Raw genomic sequence first — 22,520 nt, 5'->3', positions numbered from 1 at the left:
TCAATACACTTTCCCAGTTTATAGCAACATCCAGACAGGGTCCGTTGTGCTTCTGAGGTTTTAGGATTGCCCAAGCCCTGTGTGGGCAAAGTTTCTTCCATAATACAGAATACCTTTTGGGTATTGAAATTTGTTTTTTAGTTTCCTTGAGCTAGATCTTCATGGTTTTTCCTTGTTCAAAGAAGAAAACAATCTTATTTTGCTTCCTCATCTTTAATAGCTGTGACGAAAATACGACTCCCTCAATGCAAATTTTACACAACGTGAATCTTTCTCCAAAGACCAGTAACTGGCCGTGTAAAAGATGTGTCAACCAAAGGCTCCATTTGATCTCTGTAGCTCTAGCAGCTTAAAAATAACTCCCATTGAGAAATAGAAGGGTGGCTACTCACGATGACAGTGGGGAACACAAGGACTTTGAAGAACAAGTGATTCACTCGGAGAGGATAAATCAAATAGAATCAAAACCGAATTAAAACCATCTTTTCCTAAAAAAAATGAGCTTTGAGATTTTGTAAAAAAAAAATGACTTGATAAAATTCAGAATTTAGAACATTTAGAAAATCAGGTCAAATACTCAACAATCACTGAGTAACACCCCCACACACTTCAGGCTCAGAAGAAAAATGCTCAAGGTTCTCAATAACATAATATATGATGAGACAAGAAGATGTATCCTCCTTAGGAATGACAGAGTCATGATGCCTTAGTTCTTGGTTTTGCTTCCTTGGGTGGCACTGGGCATGCATTGAACTTGTGAGGCTCTCGTGTCTGTGAAATAAAAGGATGGGACTGGCTGAATTCTAAAAACCTGACATGTTAGTAATTTACTTGGAATTCACTCTATGACTATTCCATGCTCATTTTTTAGGTCTTACAACAGAAACCCTCAGGAGTAGAGCCCTTTCCTCTTACTTATTCAGTTCAGTTCAGTTCAGTCACTCAGTCGTGTCCGACTCTTTGAGACCCCATGAATCGCAGCACGGCAGGCCTCCCTGTCCATCACCAACTCCCAGAGTTCACTCAAACTCATGTCCATCAAGTCCATAATGCCATCCAGCCATCTCATCCTCTATCATCCCCGTCTCCTCCTGCCCCCAATCCCTCCCAGCATCAGGGTCTTTTCCAATGAGTCAACTCTTCGCATGAGGTGGCCAAAGTACTGGAGTTTCAGCTTTAGCATCATTCCTTCCAAAGAACACCCAGGACTGATCTTTAGAATGGACTGGTTGGATCTCCTTGGAGCCCATGGAACTCTCAAGAGTCTTCTCCAACACCACAGTTCAAAAGCATCAATTCTCTGGCACTTAGCTTTCTTCACAGTCTAACTCTCACATCCATACATGACCACTGGAAAAACCATAGCCTTGACTAGATGGACCTTTGTTGGCAAAGTAATGTCTCTGCTTTTCAATATGCTATCTAGGTTGGTCATAACTTTCCTTCCAAGGGGTAAACGTCTTTTAATTTCATGGCTGCAGTCACCATCTGCAGTGATTAGCAGTACCTCTTTTGATGGGCTTCCCTGGTGGCTCAGTGGTAAAGAATCTGCCCGACAATGTAGGAGACATGGGTTTGATCCCTGGGTTGGGAAGATCCCCTGGGGGAGGAAATGGCAACCCACACCAGTATTCTTGCCTGGGAAATCCCACAGACAGAAGAGCAGTTCATGTTGTTGCAAAAGGGTCAGACATGACTTAGAAACTAAACAATGATGATACTTTTAGTATATGTTGAAAAATAAATGCATGTACTGACATTTTGTAATAAATGAAAAGTGACCTGACTTCCACAGCAGAAGGCAGAGCACTGAATTCCACCTATATCACCTTAAAATTGAGAGGAGTGGAGGCTGGGGAGGCTGTTAGGGGGTGAAAAAGCCTGATGAATATTCATTGCAGCCAGCACCTTGGCCTCTCAATTTTCACCCTCAATAATATCCCCATATCTCACAGCCAAACAAGAAAATCACCAAACACCGGGAGTTAGTCCTTATGTACCTAAAAATGCACAGAACAACTCAAATCACATCACTGGTCATAGTAACAGGATTCTGAATCAGAATTTCTTTTTAAAAAAAAATTTATTTGGCTGGACCGGGTCTTTGTTGTGGCGTGAGAACCCTCAGTTATGGCATGTGGGATCTAGTTCTCCAACCAGGGATGGAACCTGGTTCCATGCACTGGGAGCTTAGAGGCTTAGCCACTGGACCCCCCCCGCCCCCCCCCCCCCCCCCCCCGCCTCCCAGGGAAGTCCCAGGATTTCTTGATAGGGTCCATTATTTCTCTAATTCTGTGGTGTTCCCATCTCAATATTCCACAGCTGATGGACCACATTGTAAAGTCATCAGTATGACAGTGGAGCAAACAGAGAGAAAGAAAAGCAGAAAATAGGTAGAATACAGAAACATACATGGGATAGAAAGAGGATGGAAACATGAGTAGAGATTAAGTCCCTTGTATCTGTACCAAGTCAGGAGATTGTAATTGGGTTTAGGGACTTCACCATGCCATGGACTCCTTGACTTCAGTCGGTATCTCAGCTTGTTAGTGCTCTTCACTCACTGAGTTGGCCCCAACCTTTAATTCACAGAGTCTGATTCCTGGCTCAGATATGCTCCTGTATCTGTTTATCACTTGTATTGATGTGGGAGGAGGCCCCTCCTGGGAGCTCTTGGATTCCATTCATATTTCTCCTGCTCACACTGTGTTTCAGCATACTGAGTTCCCCTTGACAGTCAGGATCAATCTTTCTGGCCAATTTAGGACCAGTTTAGGACTTATCCCATTTTTTGCTTGTTTACCCATTGGTATGAAGATCCCAAGTAGCCACTGTCAATTGTGAAATCATTCCTTCATAGGTTCAAAACCAGCAGAACCCAGAGGCACAGAGATGGGAGCGTAAAATTTGAAAGTGGGTCATTAGGAATAACTGCAAGGAGATCTAACTGGTCAGTCCTAAAGGAAATCAGTCCTGAGTATTCATTGGAAGGACTGATGCTGAAGCTGAAACTCTAATACTTTGGCCACCTGATGCGAAGAATTGACTCATTTAAAAAGACCTTGATGCTGGGAAAGATTGAAGGCAGGAGGAGAAGGGGATGACAGAGGGTGAGATGGTTGGATGACATCACTGACTCGATGCACGTGAGTTTGAGCAAGCTCCGGGAATTGGTAATGGACGGGGAAGCCTGGTGTGCTGCAGTCCATGGGGTCACAAAGAGCCAGACATGACATGACTGAACTGACTGACGAGTAATAACGAAAGGTGAATCCCATTTCTGTTTCTTCATTCCTAGATCCATGTACTTTGGCTCTGGGAGCAATAGCAGTGTGTATTGACTGAAACTCAAATAGGTCATTCCTACATACTTGAAAACCTTCTGCTTCTGATCAGTGGTGAGTATATGATAAAATCTGCAGATCTCACGGGAATGAGAATATTACCTACCTTTTTTCATTGTTAAGTTAATTCCTTGGTCATAAGGGATGGTGTATGGGATACCAGGACAGTAATTCCACAGATAGTGGAGCTGGCAAAAGCATTGTGAGGAGACGAATCTAAATACAGAATAAATGTACATTTCAGTGAAAATACACTGCTACCCAGAGGAAGGGGTTCAGTGTAGTTAGCCTCCCTTCAGAGAGGTGAATGGCTCACCCAGAGAATGGTCTCTGCTGCGGTCAAACTGGGTACTCACAATAGCACTAGTTAAGTCGGTTTTGCCAAAGTGAAAGTAATGAAAGTGTTAGTTGCTCAGTCATGTCTGATTATTTGCAACCCCATAGACTGTAGACTGCCAGGCTCCTCTGTCCCTGGGATTTTCCAAGCAAAAATAGTGGAGTGGGTTGCTATTCCCTTCTCCAGGGGATCTTCCAGACCTAGGGATTGAACCTGGGTTTCCCGCATTGCAGGCAGATTCTTTACTGTCTGAGTCACAAGGTGAAGTCTATTTTGTGGAGGCTATGCATGAACTCTGCTCCTGACAGCACAGGCACTTTATGAGTCTTCTGAACAGCAATGGAGTGACTGGGAGGGAGCTTCTAGACCAGGTCATCTTTCCCATCTGAATAACTAAGAGTGAATCTGGAGGGGGAGGGGGTGTCTATAGACCCACCAGTGAGGAATATCTTCAAAAGACTTTTTGGTATAACAGGAAAGAACACAAGGAAAATAAAAGCAAGTTTTAAAAAGCCATACAAATATCCCAGTTTACATAATACAAGTTACTCAACCTACTTTGATATACAAGTTAGCATTAGGTTCATATGTATTGACCAAAAACTAAAAAATGTGAGTTGATTCACTCCTGTAAAAGAAGCCTGCAGGTCTATCACTGGGGACTCAGACGCTGATTTTTTTCTTTTCCACCATCCTGAGCATAAGGGTTCCATTCTCAAGTTCATTTCATGGTCTAATATGACTGCTGAGCTCCAGCGATCATGTACATTTTCCAGGTAAGAAGAAGAGAAAGGACCACAGGCTTCAGTCTATGCCCTACCTTTAGAAACAACCTTCCTGAAACTTTAACCCAACAACTTCTACTTACATTTGATTAGTCAAACTTTGTTTCACATGGCCATGCTAAGTGTCAAGGGAGGCTCATCAATACAGTTTTTAAGCAGAGAAGATTGCTTCCTTGAATAAAATGGGGTGCTAAGGACAAAGGGAAGAATGAACATTGGATGGACAGCAGCTGTGTTTGCCATAGATTGCTTCCATGGCTCAGAAAACCTGTTCAATAGATGTCTTTCAGCTTTAAAGAGCTGGCAAAAGCCCAAAGCCACATTGCCTGTATTCTGTCTGTACCTTGAGCTCCTTTCTGGAATATCCATGATGGGGAGCTGTCATGTCATGTCATCCAGCATGGGGAGCTGTCATCTTAGAACCCATCACCTCAGTGCTCCTTCAGCCTCCCAGGGTGTCTCAAGCCAGAAGAGCCAACTTTTTTCTCTGGGCTTGTCCTACTTGGTTTCAGGTTTTGGCCAGGAAGTTGTATCTCTTCCCTAGGTGACTCTCAATAAAACTCACCATTGTAAGGTAGTATGCCATGGAAACATCTGTCTTCTAGCATGGTAGATTAAAAAAATTTTTTTAATTGAGTTATAATTTACATACCATACAGTTCACTTTCTTTACTTGCACAATTCAATAGTATTTGAATTGTGACTATGCAAAAGTCATATGCAAAAATGTGCATATGCAAATTTCAAAATTTTTAAAAATTTGTTTGTTTGGTAGAACCGCATGTAGGATCTTAGTACCCTGACCAGGAATGGAACATGGGCCCCTTACTTTGGAAGCATGCAGTCTTAACCTCTGGACCACCAAGGAAGTCCCTGGTAGATTCTTATTTTAACAGCCACCAATGAATCATAGACGGCTTCCCTAGTGGCTCATCAGTAAAGAATCTGCCTGCAATGCAGGGGACACAAGTTTGATCCTTGGGTTGGGAAGATCCCTTGGAGAAGGAAGTGAAAACCCACTCCAGTATTCTTGCCTGGAAAATCCCATGGATAGAGGAGCCTGGCAGGCTATAGTCCATTGGGTTTCAAAGACTCAGACACAACTTTGTGACTAACAACAGCAACAGCAATGAATCACATATCTGGTACTCCTTCCCTTATGTACCTCCTTCCCCGAGTGACTCTGGGCTTGGCCATGGGACGTGCTCTGACCAATGAGGCATCAGCAAATGTTGGGTCAGAGACTTGCTATGTGCTCTTGTACTGAAGCTTGTGTTCTTGGATCACCTCTGTGTAAGGAACCCAGGCAATCTTGTTGGAGAGGTTAGCCCCAGCTAACGTGAGTGAGGCCCTCTTGGATTTTCCAGCCCCAGATAAACTACCAGATTGTGGTAACCACGTGAGAAACTGTAGATGCAAAAACCCCAGAAGGACCACCCAGCCGAGTTCACTTGTAGAATTATGAGTAAATAAATGGTTGCTGTTCTACGCCATTACATTTTGAGGTGGTCTTTTATGTAGAAACAGAAAACTGAGACTTATTGGATATTGCTCAGAGAAGTTATGGCTGGGATTAGGGTTATGGGTTGATCATATCCCCTAACCACAAGGCTGTAGTTTTAAGAATATATTCTTCAATGAGCACTTGTTGTTTTTGGCCACTCAGCATCCATTTCACCCTAGGTAAGAACACTAAGATTTTACTCAGGGCAATCAATTATTTAATTCTCACATGTGATTCTTTTGGCCACAGTGTTTGGACGGCTTGAGGTAGATGACTTAATTCAGACAATTAAAGGTCAGGTCTAGGACTTTTGGTCAAATTCTCTTTTCCTCTAGAAGACAGACTATGAAGTTATGAAGGATCTGAGGATATTGTGGCCCTCCATTTCGGAAATTAAGGCATACCAAACAGCCACTGGAAGCATACTAAATTTTGTAAAGAAGTTCCTGAAGGAAGCCTTCATGTAGAGCTAGCTGGTGGGAGTGTAAATCGATGCTGCCCTTCTGCTGTAATAGGCCATAGTAACCAGAGTAAAAACACATATACCTTTGATGAAACAGCATATACTCCAAGGAAACACTCATGTAAGTCCATAAGGGAACACAGATAAAGATTTTTAAAGAGCAGTTTCTTGTGGCAGGGAACTAACACAGGTACCAAAAACTAGGAGAATGGAAGTTCCCTGATCGCCTAGTGGTTAGGATTCTGGTCTGTGACTCCTGTGGCAGATTCAATTCCTGGTAGGGGAACTGAGATCCAGCAAGCCATGCAGCTTGGCCAATATCAAAAAACAAACAAACCAATCAAAAAATGGGCAGAATATGAAATCTAGAAAGATGGTAGTGATGAAACTATATGTAGGGCTGCAACGGAGACACAGACATAGAGAACAGACTTGCGGACGAATTACGGGAAGGAGAGGGTGGGACAAGTAGAGAGCGTAACGTGGAAACATATACATTCAGATCAGATCAGATCAGTTGCTCAGTCGTGTCCGACTCTTTGCGACCCCATGAATCGCAGCACACCAGGCCTCCCTGTCCATCACCAACTCCCGGAGTTCACTCAGACTCACGTCCATTGAGTCAGTGATGCCATCCAGCCATCTCATCCTCTGTCGTCCCCTTCTCCTCCTGCCCCCAATCCCTCCCAGCATCAGAGTCTTTTCCAATGAGTCAACTCTTCGCATGAGGTGGCCAAAGTACTGGAGTTTTAGCTTTAGCATCATTCCTTCCGAAGAAATCCCAGGGCTGATCTCCTTCAGAATGGACTGGTTGGATCTCCTTGCAGTCCAAGGGACTCTCAAGAGTCTTCTCCAACACCACACTTCAAAAGCATCAATTCTTCAGCGCTCAGCCTTCTTCACAGTCCAACATATACATTACCATATGTAAATAGCTGGTGGGAATTTGCTGTATGACACAGGGAGCTCAAATCTGGTGCTCTGTGACTACCTAGAGGGGTGGGATGGGGTGAGAGGTGGGAAAGAGGTTCAAGAGGGAGAGGACATATGTATGTCTGTAACTGATTCATGATGATGTATGGCAGAAACCAATACAATATTGTAAAGCCATTATCCTTCAATCAAAAATAAATCTTAAAAAATGGGCAGAAAATCTAAATAGACATTTCTCTAAAGAATACATACAGCTAGACAAAAAGCTCATGAAAAGATGCTCAGTATTGTTAATTATTAGAGAAATGCAAATAGAAATTACAGTAAGATTCCACCTGACATGGGTAAGGATGGCCATCATCAAAAAAATCTACAAACAATAAATTCTGGAGAGGGTGTGGAGAAAAGGGAACCCCTCTACACTGTTTATAGGAGTGTAAATTGTTAAAAACATGATGCTAAAAGTATAGAGGGTCCTTAAAAAGCTAAAAATAGAGCATATGACCCAGCAATCCCACCCCTAGGCATATACTTAGAGAAAACCATAATTCAAAAAGATACACACACCCCAATGTTTATTGCATCATTATTTACAATAGCCAAGAAATAGAAGCAACAAGAATGTCCATTGACAGGAATAGGTAAGGAAGATGTGGTGCATTTTTACAATACAATACTGCTGCTGCTGCTGCTAAGTCGCTTCAGTCGTGTCCGACTCTGTGCGACCCCATAGACGGCAGCCCACCAGGCTCCCCCATCCCTGGGATTCTCCAGGCAAGAACACTGGAGTGGGTTGCCATTTCCTTCTCCAATGCATGAAAGTGAAAAGTGAAAGTGAAGTCGCTCAGTCGTGTCCAGCTCTTAGCGACCCCATGGACTGCAGCCCACCAGGCTCCTCCATCCATGGGATTTTCCAGGCAAGAGTACTGAAGCGGGGTGCCATTGCCTTCTCCACAATAGAATACTACTCAGCCGCAAAAGAGTGAAATAAGCCATTTGCAGCAACATGGATGGACCTAGAGATTGTCACATGGAGTGAAGTAAGTCAGACAGAAAGACGAATAGCATATGATATTGTCTATATGTGGAACCTAGAAGAAATGGTACAGGTGAACTTATTTACAAAACAAAAATAGAGTCACAGATGCAGAAAACAAAATTACGGTTACCAAGGGAGAAGAGGGGGAGGGATCAACTAGGAGACTGAGACTGACAAGGACAGAGAAGCCTGGTGTGCTGCAGTCCATGTGGTTGCAAAAAGTTGGACACTACTGAGTGACTGCACAACAACAACAACAAATATTACTGTACACAAAACAGATACTAATAAGAACCTACTCTACAGCACAGGGAACGCTACTCAATACTCTGTAATGATCTATACGGGAAAAGAATCTAAAAAAGAGTGGTTATATGTATATGTATAACTGATTCCATCTAACATAGGTCCGTCTAGTCAAGGCTATGGTTTTTCTAGTGGTCATGTATGGATGTGAGAGTTGGACTATAAAGAAAGCTGAGCACCGAAGAATTGATGCTTTTGAACTGTGGTGTTGGAGAAGACTCTTGAGGGTCCCTTGGACTGCAAGGAGATCCAACCAGTCCATCCTAAAGGAAATCAATCCTGAGTGTTCATTGGAAGGACTGATGTTGAAGCTGAACCTCCAATACTTTGGCCACCTGATGCGAAGAGCTGACTCATTTGAAAAGACTCTGATGCTGGGAGGGATTGGGGGCAGGAAGAGAAGGGGACGACAGAGGATGAGATGGTTGGATGGCATCACCCACTCGATGGACATGGGTTTGGATGGACTTCAGGAGTTGGTGTTGGACAGGGAGGCCTGCAGCTCATGGGGTTACAAAGAGTTGGACACGACTGAGGGACCGAACTGAACTGATAACTGATTCACTCTGTTGTACATCTGAAACTAACACAACATTGTAAGTCAACTGTACTCCAATAAAAGTTAATTTTAAAAAACCTAGGAGAATGAACAAGTAAAATGTGGTAGAACACATCAGTATTCAAAAGTAATAAAACTAAGTTTTAAAACGCTGAGGGCCTCAGTATACGCCCTCCCTTTAGAGACAACCTGAGGTGGCCAGCAACATGGCCACTGGGAGGCCCCAGTGCTCACCTCCCCGGTAAAAACAACAGTATATCATCTCATCACATTGCACACTTTAAATATGTCTGATTATATGTGACTATTATTCCATGCTAAAGTTAGAAAAAAGAGATGAGCAGTTCTAAAAATTAAGTAAAACAAAGGTAATGATGTAGAATTTTCTTCTAATAGTTTTGTTAAGATCTATCCTTGATACTCTATGCGAACATAAGAAATAGCGTAATACAACCTCTGTACTGGAATAACACACGCATGCACAAGAAACACTCTTTTTCAAGAATACAGACTTATATCTATGGCATATATGGAATGTGAAGGAAGAAATGAAGGGAGAACTTGAAATAAGACAAGAACCTTGCAGATTGATCATGAATGTGCCAAGAATGGAGGATATGGTTAATTAAAAAATGTGTACATGAAGTTAAACAAAAACCCCAAGGTGATTCACTAGAACATGAATGACTCGCAATTTGAGACAATTTGTACATTTATATACACTCAAATATGAGAGATTACCCAAGAGGAGAGTCATTTCCACATTCTACCTCCAGACTTCCAAAAGCAACAGGGTTCAAATTAAAATAACTCTTACTATTTTCCCCAGGCAGTTAGTAAAGGGAAAAAGAACAGAAAGACTGAAAAGGGAATAATTTTGTAGGAAGGATGAAGAGAAAAGAAGAACATTTAATGTTAGAGGAGTTACCAAAAATTGAAGTAACAATGTTAGCTTGATTAAACAGTTTTCTCCACTAATGTCAGGGTGAAATCTGATGTCACAACCTGATCACCAAAAATACGAGAGGGCAAATGTCAGGAATTTTCCTGATGTTTTCCTCATGGCATACTATTCTATTTTAGTCTTATGCATCAGCTATCCAAGATTTAATACCTCATGGAATGTACTTGCTGGAAAGAAACAAAAAACTATATCTCACAACATTGCACATGATGGTAACACAAATTTTCCTCATCATCTTTAATTACTGTTCATAGCATTATAAAAGATAATGATTTAAAAAAATTTTTTAGGATACTGATTTTTCTCTTAGCAAGGAAATAAAAATTAGGTATGAGTGATGAGGTGCTGGTATATCAATGTATGAAGATCTCTTGAAGTTAGTATTTAGGATCTTTGGCTTCTTATATTGCTTGTGCAATCATAAGTACAACATGATGATATCTGAATGTTTAAAAAATTATGTTAAAAGTTATATCTATGAATATATAAATATGAGCTAATTTCTCTTTGAATTATATTTTTCCTTTCACTGCTTTATTATTTCTCTTTTAAATTCTGTTTTATAGGAAACTTGCATTCTTTGGGTTTATTACTGGTAAAGTGAAATTTCGAGTGCTTACTTCATCATGGAGGATTAAGGAAAAAAATAATCCCAGCTCTCATGGAGTTTACATTCTAGTGGATTCAGTTCAGTTCAGTTCAGTTCAGTTGCTCAGTCGTGTCTGACTCTTTGCGACCCCATGAATTGCAGCACGCCAGGCCTCCCTGTCCATCACCAACTCCTGGAGTTCACTCAAACTCACGTCCATCGAGTCGGTGATGCCATCCAGCCATCTCATCCTCTGTCATCCCCTTCTCCTCCTGCCCCCAATCCCTCCCAGCATCAGTCTTTTCCAATGAGTCAACTCTTCACATGAGGTGGCCAAAGTACTGGAGTTTCAGCTTTAGCATCATTCCTTCCAAAGAACACCCAGGACTGATCTCCTTTAGAATGGACTGGTTGGAGCTCCTTGCAGTCCAAGGGACTCTCAAGAGTCTTCTCCAACACCACAGTTCAAAAGCATCAATTCTTTGGCGCTCAGCTTTCTTCACAGTCCAGCTCTCACATCCATACATGACTACTGGAAAAACCATAGCCTTGACTAAACGGACTTCTGTTGGTAAAGTAATGTCTCTGCTTTTGAATATGCTATCTAGGTTGGTCATAACTTTCCTTCCAAGGAGTAAACGTCTTTTAATTTCATGGCTGCAATCACCATCTGCAGTGATTTTGGAGCCCCCCAAAATAAAGTCTGACACTATTTCCACTATTTCCCCATCTATTTGCCATGAAGTGATGGGACCAGATGCCATGATCTTTGTTTTCTGAATGTTGAGCTTTAAGCCAACTTTTTCATTCTCCTCTTTCACTTTCATCAAGAAGCTTTTCAGTTCCTCTTCACTTTCTGCCATAAGGGTGGTATCATCTGCATATCTGAGGTTATTGATATTTCTCCCGGCAGTCTTGATTCTAGCTTGTGCTTCTTCCAGCCCAGCATTTCAGTGCTGATTAATTTGGAGTATTAACTGTTCAATATCATGGCATAATAATAACAGGAAAATTAGTTTTATACAACTTTTTGATTTTCACAAAATGTAATAAGATGTCCACAAGGTGAAATTTGATCTATTTTTGTCCTGATAATGTTTCTCTTAAACATTGCACATTTGACTATTATGATTGACTATCACACAGATTTAAATATAACTTGGGTCAGATATCTTTGAACAAAAACAAGTGAATGTCTGATGCAATAGGTTTACGCTATAGAACACCACCATCCTTGACACACTGAAAGTCGCTCAGTCGTGTCCGACCCTATGGATTATACAGTCCATGGAATTCTCCAGGCCAGAATACTGGAGTGGGTAGCTGCTCTCTTCTCCAGGGGATCTTCCCAACCCAGGGATCGAATCTGAGTCTCCTACCTTGCAGATGATCTCCTGCATTGCAGGCAAATTCTTTACCATTTGAGATAGAGGAACTTGGTGGGCTACAATCCACGGGGTCGCAAAGAGTCAGACACGACTGAATGATTGAGCTTGCATGCACGCAGGCAATATTCCATTGTGTATATGTACCACATCTTCTTTATCCATTCATCTGTCGATGGATATCTAGGTTGCTTTCATGTCCTGGCTATTATAAATAGTGCTGCTATGAACATTGGGGTACATATGCCTTTTTCAATTATGTTTTTCTCAGGGTGTATGCCAGTAGTGGGATTGCTGGGTAATGTTGTAGATTGATTCCTAGTTTTTAAGGAATCTCCATACTGTTCTCCATGATGGCTGTATCAGTTTACATTCCCACCAACAATGTAGGAGGGTTTCCTGGAGAAAGTAGCATTGACCAGCAGACACTATCATGTGTAAAATAGATAGCTGGTGGGAAGTTGCTGTATAGCGTGGGAGCCCAGCCTGACACTCTGTGATGACCAAGAAGGGTAGGGTAGGGGGAGGGGAGGCAGGCTCAAGAGGGAGCGAACATAATTATATTTAATAATACATAATTGTGGCTGATTCATGTTGTTGTATGGCAGAAACCAACACAACATTGTAAGGCAATTTACCTTCAGTTAAAAAATAAATTTAAAAAAGATCCAGCACAGCCAAAAATAAATAATTTAGCAACTAAACAACAATAAATACATAAATAATATTCTATTAAAAAAAAAAACAAACGTGTGAAGGGCAGCCGTGGGGTAGCAAATATGAGCTCTTGTTCTCTTTGCCCTACTATGTAGAGGACAGAACACTGAACAAGCTGCTGTCTCAAGCTTACCAGGAAATGTCTCAGTTTGGGAATCTAGGGCCAACATCAAGTGTTAGTCATTCAGTCATATTTGACTTTTTGCAACCCCATCGACTGTAGCCTACCAGCCTCCTCTGTCCATGGAATTCTCCAGGAAAGAATACTGCAGTGGGTGGCCACTCCCTTCTCCAAGGGATCTTTCCCATCCAGGAATTGAACCTGAGTGTCCTGCATTGCAGGCAGATTCTTTACCATTTGAGCCACCAGGGAAACCTAACATCAAAGTGATCTGCCAAAAGAGTTCCTCCAAAGAGGCCACTATTACAGAGCGTTAAGTAAAGTCTGTTGTGATCAGGCAATAGATAATTCCAAACAAGGTATGCATAAGTCATCTTGGTTTTGGGTTTTGAATTCATTCATTCATTCATTCCATGATGAATTTATGGAACATCGTTCAAACACTTACTTGGTATAGTGCTCTTCACCAGGCATTGAAGGGAATGTAATAACAGCTGCTATTTATTAATTTCCTACTTACACAAAGCACTGCACATCTTTTTTTTATTTTTCTGGCTTTTCTACAACACCAGGACAAGATTATTATCTCCATTTTAGGAGGGGAAAACTGAGGGAAAGGGAAAACTAAAGGGCAGATGCTGCTGCTACTGCTAAGTCGCTGCAGTCGTATCCAACTCTGTGCGACCCCATAGACGGAAGCCCACTAGGCTGCCCCGTCCCTGGGATTCTCCAGGCAAGAACATTGGAGTGGGTTGCCATTGCCTTCTCCAGTGCATGAAAGTGAAAAGTGAAAGTGAAGTCGCTCAGTCATGTCTGACTCTTAGCGACCCCATGGACTGCAGCCTACCAGGCTCCTCTGTCCTTGGGATTTTCCAGGCAAGAGTACTGGAGTGGGGTGCCATTGCCTTCTCCGAAAGTGCAGATAGGTGAGGAGATAACCTTGGGACACATTGTGAGACTTCTAAATGCCTTTTATTCCCACAGGATATTGCCCTGAGAACTGGATCCCCACCCAGACTGGCTCCTTGTAAATGAAAATAAAATTTCTGGAAATAAAATCACATGTGATCACGACCCCAAAGGATGCTGTGGGAACTCAGATGGGAGAAGTGATTGCTGAAGTTTGGAATAGTCAGTAAAACCTTAAGAAAAAAAAGAGAGTAGGATGCAACGACTATGCACTTTGCCCTGAGGAAAATTCTCTAAAATCCCGTTTCATATTTTTACATGCCTTCTTAAGTCCTTTTTGACATAACGCCATGTACAACTATGTAAACCAATTAAATGGAGTCAGAATTGGCATGGATGGAGTTGAGGCACATACACTTATCTTTGTGAATCTCATGATTTATATTAAATAACTGGTCTATAAATCAATGGTGAGAATTCTTGATGTAGCTTGCCAATCCCAGAAAACCTCATGCCAGAAATTCAGACTAAATCACATTTGAGTTCTACATTTTTCAGAAATGTTTCTAATGTCATTCTATCTCAGAAGATTTACAAAGAAATGAAGAGAGATTGCGGTTGATGGAAAGTGAGGAGGACAGTTACAAATACATTGTAATACAGAAACAAAACTGGCAATAAGGAGCTAAATCTACTGGAGCTGCATTTTCAAAAGGGTCCTTCGAGACCACACTTAACTGCATTTTCTGATGAAATTAAATCATAAGTTTAAATTTAAATAAATATATGTAATTGCTATTATTATAGTGCTGGGAAAAAAAACTGTAGATTTGTATAAAAGAAGGGAAGAGATCAATTAACAAAGTCTCTGCTAAGGAAAGCTAAAACCTAGAGGTAAGTTTTCAATTTAATTTTTTGGCCATTTATTGATTTTCTTCCCATATCTCCCTCTAAAGAATCAACTGTATGTTAAAAACAAAATCTCAGCACTCATTGAATTACAGAAATCTTCTTGAATTACATGTAATATTCTTTCATGTTTTCTGCCTCTAGGGGGAAGTGTGTTTTCAACAATTCTGTTCCCATAAGATACTTTCTTTGTGGGCTACAGGCTTCATAGCATTATTCTTCAATATGACTTCAGGGCTGGCTTAACAAGGAAAAGGAGAGTCATTTTGAAAGTCACTTTAGAAATTGCAGCCAGGCTTCTGAGGGAGATGGTACAGACTGTGACAACTGGTGGAGAAAACTTCGTTCTGATGGCATGTATATTTCAAACAATGGCTGGTTGAGGTTCCCTATAGAATGTTGTTTTTCCTGTTGGCAGAGTAATGCCATAGAGACATGATTTCATTTCACAGATGGAAAAAAACAGCTGAATACTTCATAGAAAACTTGCCACTTGATTTTAATAATAAAGTTAAAAAACAAGATTTATAGATATTGATGACAAGAGATCTAAATCTTATTAAAAGTGTGTTGGTTTCTATAATATCACATTTAGGGCTAACATCGCTTTTCATTTGGCTAATTTTATTTTGCAGCATTTCCCTGTAACTTTCTTTTGTTTTCATTTGGAATTGTAGTCAGAAAGAATGCATTGAGTGAAAAGGTTAGTAATCTTTTGAACGTTAAAAAAAGTGCTTCTCTCTCCCACTCCTGCCTCCCATTTCAGTGTTTTACAGAACTGAAGAGAATAATGTTTAAAAATCGAGTCCAAGGCATGAGTTACTCCTTTTTTCTTTTTTCCTACCTACATGGTTTGATTCATCTTTATGATCATGATGCTGCAAAAATTAGACTACAATCTATTAGTATCTTTCTTACTATGCTGCAAGTTTTCAAAATAGCAACATATAAAATAAATTTTTGATATAAAATGTGTTACTCTTAAATGGCATTAAGCTTTGTTCCCAACCCTTTTTTACATGCTGTAATAAATATTCATTTCTAATTCAGTGCCATTAAAAATTATCTTCCAGGGGGTGAAGAGGCATATAAGTATGACATTTATATTATTTGGCCTAGATTCCTCATGTAGAGAGCAAAATGTCTCAGGTTAGGTGACTTCTAAGGAGATCCAACCAGTCCATTCTAAAGGATATCAGTCCTGGGTGTTCATTGGAAGGGCTGATGCTAAAGCTGAAACTCCAATACATTGGCCACCTTATGCGAAGAGTTGACTCATTGGAAAAGACTCTGATGCTGGGAGGGATTGGGGGCAGGAGGAGAAGGGGACGACAGAGGATGAGATGGCTGGATGGCATTATGGACTTGATGGACATGAGTTTGAGTGGACTCCCGGAGTTGGTGATGGACAGGGAGGCCTGGCGTGCTGCGATTCATGGGGTTGCAAAGAGTCGGACACAACTGAGCTACTGAGCTGAACTGAAAATTTTTCCAGCCATAAGATTGGAGAACTCCATGATACTCACACACACTCTCAGCTGCCAGGGTAAGTCTGATGGAAAGAGAATAAACTGATAATGTTAAGTCCATATACTTATATTACTTGGCAGTTCTTCCTATAATCTTGTGCCTATTTTCATTTGAAAAACTTAAAAAAAATCCTAATTTCTATAAAATGATTGAGTCATGGCAATGTACTGTACAGCATAGTGACTACAGCTAGTAACGCTATATGACATACTTGAAAGTTGTGAAGAGCAGATACTAAAGTTCTCATCACACAAAATTTTTGTTTTCTAACTACATGGTGATGATGTCAACTAGAGTTGTGGAGATGATTTCATAGTATATACAAATATCAAATCATTGCGTTATATCCCTGAGGTTAATATAATGTCATATGTCAATTATACCTCAATAAATACATCCTAATTTCTGCTCAATGGAAAAATGTAAGGGATGTTTTGAGCACTGGATTCTCTGGTTCAGCTGCCTAGTTTGGGGGCTCTTCCCTTACAGGGCTTAGTTTGTCAGGGCTCTTGAATGACAAACTGGAAGCTGAGAACTCTGATGCAAAGGCCACTCAGAGGCTGTGATACTCACTCCACCGTAAAGGCATTGCCCTGCCCGTGACCCTTGGCGCGAATGGGCAGCGCCTGCAGGGGGAGAGGCCTTCTTGCCCGGGGTCACCCAAGCCCTTCCGACTAAGCTATGCTACACCAGGCGCAGCATCAAATCGCCATTGCCCAGTGTTCCCCAGACACAGAGCAGAGCGAGCAGTAATAGCAAACCCTGGTTCCTCCACGTCTCCTGGCAACCAGTTTCGAAATCTATTAAGACCCTTGGAATTCGGGATTTAGCCTCTCTCTCTCCCTCTCTCCCTTCCTTCCCTCCGTTCCTTCTTTCTTCTTTCTCTCTCTTTCCTTCCTAGGAGTTCAGGGGGGATTTTTTTTTTTTAAATCACTGTGAAAAGCCCTAAATCTTAATTTCCAGTGTGTGAAAACTACGTTTTTTTGTGGAATTAAATTGTATACGGATGCCTCGTTTATTACCGGTTAGCAGCTCTAATAAGATAAATGAAAGTTTTCACAGGAGTTAGAAGATCCTACTTGAAGATTCAGGGATCGCAGTGCAAAATCTAAAAGCCCTGCAGGGTGAAACGTTACTCATCATTATATTTATGGTGCCAGAAAGAGCGATAAGGAGGGTGCTGGTAAGGCTGATGAGCGCTGATGCCTCAAGTTGTAACATCTCCGGAAGCCCCAATTTACCTTTTTCATCCTCATAAAAGAGAGCGATTGCTCTTTGAGGCCTCGGCTTTCAACAAAACTAAAAAAAAAAAAAAAAAAAAAGACCAAAAAAGCGAACTCGGGATGATGGCATCGGGGATACAAGTCGGCTACAAGTTTCTGCCGAAAGAGGGCGTTGGTCTAAGACGAATAGAAATTTGTGGACACGGATGCCCAGTCAAATGAAAGACCTTTGAAAACATTTTCTAATTTATTTTAATTTGTGGGACTTAAATATCAGAATTCACCAATCGAATATAGCACGTTCATACTGCAAATGACCTCGGCGCGTTACCACGATCGAAGGGTCAAGTTCCCTTTGAACCTGCCCTGCAGCTCGGCGGACCCTGGGGAAGCTCCTCCGGCCACCAACTTCTCCACGACCGTGTCCATCCTCGTTTCCCCCGCTGCTGTGCCTGCCTGTGACAAGTGACAAGCGACTGAGTCTTGGCCGCAGGTCCTTCCTCCGCATTGCAGGATCCGGAGCACCGGGGAGAAGCGTTGGGATTTCCGAGCGCACGGATGGCCGCTGATGACGCGCCTGCACCCGGGGGACCCTCAGGGGTGAAGCTTTAGGGAGAAGGTCTCTTTATTTAGTTACCTGGCTTAGCTTAGCACATAAAGCCCAGAGGACGCCTTGGAGATGCTTTTCAAGCTTTCTGCTACCTTCAGAAGAACCGTTTTTCCCTTTGGAAGCAACAAGTTTCGCTTTTCTGCTCGCTGCGCGCCGCGGGAGATGTGGGTGCGCTGGGACACTGGATCCCGCGCGGCACGGCGACTCCGGCGCGAACCCGCGGGGCTCGCGGGGAGGTGGCCGCCAAGGGTGGGGAGCGGGGGAAGAAGTGGGGCGAGGACGCCCGGCAGCTAGGCGTTCCAGGCCCTCGACCCAGCCGTCTGCCCCGGGACCTTGGTCCCTGTTTCCTGACCTTGCGCCAGGGGACCGCGAAGGTCGAGAGCCCGTCCCAAGTAGGCGCGTCTGGAGAGATTGTGGCTGGAGTGAGAGAGAGGTGAGAGCAAACGGGACCTAGGGTGTTTGTTTGTTTGTTTGTCAACCAAACCACCAATTTCTGGGGCCATCCCTTTCCCTTAATCCTGTTTTTTTTTTTTTTTTTGCAAGGCGTGTGTGTGTGTGTGTGTGTGTGTGTGTGTCTGCGCGTGTTTCTTTACTTTCAAACACATTTCCATTTTTAAAGCCCGGAGCTGGAGAAAGAGCTGCCGCGTGCCGGGCCAGGGAGAGGCGGGGACCCTGGTGGCGGTGTAGCTTTGTGGGGGCTTCCGCGGCTGTAGAAGTGAGCGATTGCGGCTTTAAGGAAAACGCAAAAGGACTGGCGGGGAGTGGGAGTGAGGGACAGGGAAGGGGTGGGAAGAGTAGGGGTGCGGGGAGGAGGAGTCCTGATGTAAGAATGTTAATAAGAGACTCCCCTAGCCCAGCCCCCACTGCTCCCCACCCCCACCCTCCCCACCCGCTGGAAATACCAGCCCGGCCTCTGCGCGCCTTGTGTGGTAACACGCTCCGCGGCTGCCACGCTATTTAAACGCGGGTTATGGATCCGGGAACCGGCGCGAATCAATGAGATCAAACGCGAGGGAGATGCACCGTCAATTACAAGCACTTGGACAAGTCTAACTTTTTCTTCTTTTACAAATGCTCTTTCCAAAGCAACCTTAGCAACGCCCATATAAGAAGCCACCTCTAAGCAAAATAGTATATATCAAGGGAGGGCTAATCTATGTATTTATAAAAAGTATATATATATAAATATACTATAGGAGTACAGGTTTACACCCAGTTAACTTTTTCTTTTTCTTTCTGTCTTCTTTCTTTTTTTTTTTAAACGAGTGGCATTGCAAAGGAGGACTCTTCCTCTCTTTTGGCGAGTTAGTGAAGGGGGTATTCTTTTATTTTTTCTTAGAGCGCCCAAGGGGGCGCAGGAACCTCGGAGAGGAGTGGGGAGTTAAGAGGTAGGGTGGGTGGGGGGCAGAGGGCGAGTCCGCAGCGAGGGCAGGCGCTTTCCTGCGGCACGATGCCGTCCCTACTGGTGCTCACTTTCTCCGCGTGCGTCCTGCTCGGTTGGGCGTTACTGGCCGACTGCACTGGCGGCGGTGGCAGCGGGGGCGCGGGCCCGGGCCGCGGGCGCCGGGAGAGAGAGGCACTGCCGCCGCAGAAGATCGAGGTTCTGGTGCTGTTGCCCCAGGACGACTCTTACCTGTTCTCCCTTGCTCGGGTGCGACCGGCCATAGAGTACGCGCTGCGCAGCGTGGAGGGCAACGCGACCGGGCGGCGGCTCCTGCCAGCCGGCACTCGCTTCCAGGTGGCCTACGAAGACTCGGACTGCGGCAACCGCGCACTCTTCAGCCTGGTGGACCGCGTGGCGGCGGCGCGGGGAGCCAAGCCGGATCTCATCCTGGGGCCGGTGTGCGAGTACGCGGCGGCGCCGGTGGCTCGGCTAGCGTCGCACTGGGACCTCCCCATGCTGTCTGCCGGGGCCCTGGCAGCCGGCTTCCAGCATAAGGACACGGAGTACTCGCACCTTACGCGCGTGGCACCCTCGTACGCCAAGATGGGCGAGATGATGCTCGCCCTGTTCCGCCACCACCAGTGGAGCCGCGCCGTGCTGGTCTACAGCGACGACAAGCTGGAGCGGAACTGCTTCTTCACCCTCGAGGGGGTCCATGAGGTCTTCCAGGAGGAAGGCTTGCACACGTCCGCCTACAATTTCGATGAGACCAAAGACTTGGATCTGGAGGACATCGTGCGCCACATCCAGGCCAGTGAGCGAGGTGAGCAGCAGTGCGCCCCGGGTCCCGGGCCCTAACCCAGCCCCTTTCCGAGGCTCTCCCTACATGCCTGTTGGCTCCCCTGGAGACCCCACTACTCCCTGCTGCACTGAGGATCAGGGTAGGGAGCGCCCACCGGGACTCGCCCGAGTGTGCGTAGTCTGGCTGCGACGACCTTCGACCATACCCATGGTTATGGTGGGGTGTACGTAGAGGGTCCTGGGGAAGTGATGAAGCCTGTGGGTGGGGCATGTGAGCAGGCAGACTTCCCGGGCTCGTGCCCTGGTCCAACAGGTGCTGTCAAACCTCTTGGGTTTTTTCTTTCTCGTTCTTCTGTGTCCGGCCCCGAGTTAGGGGCTCACTGCGGGAACCCGCCTCCAACTACAGTCTCAAAGCGTGACAAGGGCCAAAGAACTTGTTACCGGGTCCTTTTCCGACGTGCGCCGGCTCCTAGCGAGGAAGCGTACACTGAGTTCCACAGCCCGCGCTCCGCCTCATGGTCAGCTCCGGTCTCCGGATTTCCCTTGCTGCTCCTTCCACAGACCTCAGCTTTCTTTTAAAGACTCATTGTATCGGCCTTCTCATTCCTTCCATGGCCCCTCCAGCCCCGTATAAACGGGCTTCTGTGGTTTCCATAAAAAATGCCTTGCAGTGTCTGGACCCTGGTGACACCCATTGCCCCCTGCGCGTTCAGCGTCGTGGTCTCCAGTGCGCCAGCAGCTAGGCTTTGGGAGAGCGCGCGCGCTGGAGAAGCGGGCACTGGACCTCCTTTCCCTCTCTAGTTTTCTCTGTGGGTCTGTGGGGGTTTGGAGCTCAAGGTTGAGGATAGTGGCTGTGGTTCTAGGGGATGGGAGGAGAAGTGGGTGGTCACGGATACAGAATCGCAGAAGCCCCCAATGCGGCTCATTTTACTGCCCAGTAGATCTGTGCGAAGGCGGGCGGAGAACCCAGCATAGCGCAGTTCCCTCCTTACCAGTGTCAGGTTTGGGGTGCAAACGCTCGCTCGCGGGATCCCGCCGGCTCCCGCTCAGCGCTCACGCGCCTGGATTGTCAGTGGCGCAATCCCAGTAAAGCTCCCCACTACCCACGCGGGGAGACGGAAGGGGAGAGGGGCAGAGCCAGGCGCAGGGTTAGCCTACGACTTGGCATGGCTGGTCACCTGGGCGCTGGCCATGGGATCAGCGCAACCGGAGGCAAGGGGTCTCGGGAACAGGTGAGAGAGGGTAAAGACGCCGCGGAAGAGGGCTCTGCGGCCATCCCCTTCCCAATTTGGCCACCCCGCACTCGGAGTGAACCGCATTCTTTAGAGTGAAGAGGCGCGAGGTGTTGACAGAGGGGAGGCATGGCCAAGTTTTGAGCGTTCGTACTCCAGGCTGTCTGCGCCGAGTTCCTGCCAGCCAAGCAGGCAGGGCGCCGGCTTTGCTGATTATGAAAAAGGGCACTTGTATCCAAGGGCGGCGGATTCGCCACGCCGGGCCGAGAAAATCACATCTACTTCTTTCCTGTTCTCAGTCCCCAGGTCACTGCAGACCCCGAAAAGCGTTCTTCAGCTCTCGGCTCTCAAGGGCTTGGAGCTAGACTTCCCAGCTTGGGCTGGGGATGGGGGTGTGTCCCCCTACCGGCAAGAACCGCGGTTGGCCAACGTGTTTGTGCTGCCACCGCCCTGAAGGTCTTAGTGCCCGCCGTGACTCCCTGCGCACGTGGCCTGGGATTCGTGGTCGAGGTCAGCCCGGATGAGGGCATATCGAGGCCACCGGGAACCCCTCGGCCTCACATAGTGTGTGGCTGAGCCAGGGGGTAGGGAGGGGTGGGGCTAGAGGGCTTCGAAGAGCTTGGGCTACAGTCTGCGGCGGCTATTTTTTCAATTCCAAAAAGCAGATGTTCCCAAGTTTCTTTACTTTTTTTCTTCAAAGTTTGAATTTAGTGGTCACAGTTTGCTTGGCTGACCCGTATGTTTTGCAGGTGATAAAGTTACCATTTTTACTCTAAAAAATATTTCTGACAGTGACTTGGCAGATGTTCAGAAATAAAAAATGAAAATAATTTCTCCCCTTAAGCCCTCCTCCCTCAGCAGAAATTCCCTACACTC

General features: G+C 44.8%; 1 protein-coding gene and 1 long non-coding RNA gene across 3 annotated transcripts in view; one reads left to right on the top strand and one right to left on the bottom strand.

The window, feature by feature from the left end:
- Positions 1–17,845: 17,845 nt before the first annotated feature.
- On the bottom strand, positions 17,846–19,068 carry LOC113878965. The gene is made up of 2 exons (XR_003507171.1): positions 18,255–19,068; positions 17,846–18,073 (listed from the first exon to the last, which is right to left on the bottom strand). It is a non-coding gene; the product is annotated as an uncharacterized LOC113878965 (long non-coding RNA).
- Positions 19,069–19,112: 44 nt separating this feature from the next.
- NPR3 (natriuretic peptide receptor 3) overlaps positions 19,113–22,520 on the top strand; it is a 77,416-nt gene continuing 74,008 nt past the window's right edge. Inside the window, exon 1 of one of the 2 annotated variants that reach the window (XM_027520157.1) lies at positions 19,113–20,434. In XM_027520157.1, coding sequence (XP_027375958.1) covers positions 19,678–20,434 — 757 coding nt within the window. In that variant the 5' untranslated portion in view covers positions 19,113–19,677. The remainder of the gene's footprint in view (positions 20,435–22,520) is intronic. The other variant, XM_027520156.1, reaches the window with a different exon arrangement.

The sequence above is a fragment of the Bos indicus x Bos taurus genome, chromosome 20 (assembly GCF_003369695.1).
Source record: "Bos indicus x Bos taurus breed Angus x Brahman F1 hybrid chromosome 20, Bos_hybrid_MaternalHap_v2.0, whole genome shotgun sequence".
NCBI lineage: Eukaryota > Metazoa > Chordata > Mammalia > Artiodactyla > Bovidae > Bos > Bos indicus x Bos taurus.
The sequence above is the reverse complement of the archived record's forward strand: the minus strand, read 5'-3'. Positions and strand labels throughout refer to the sequence as shown.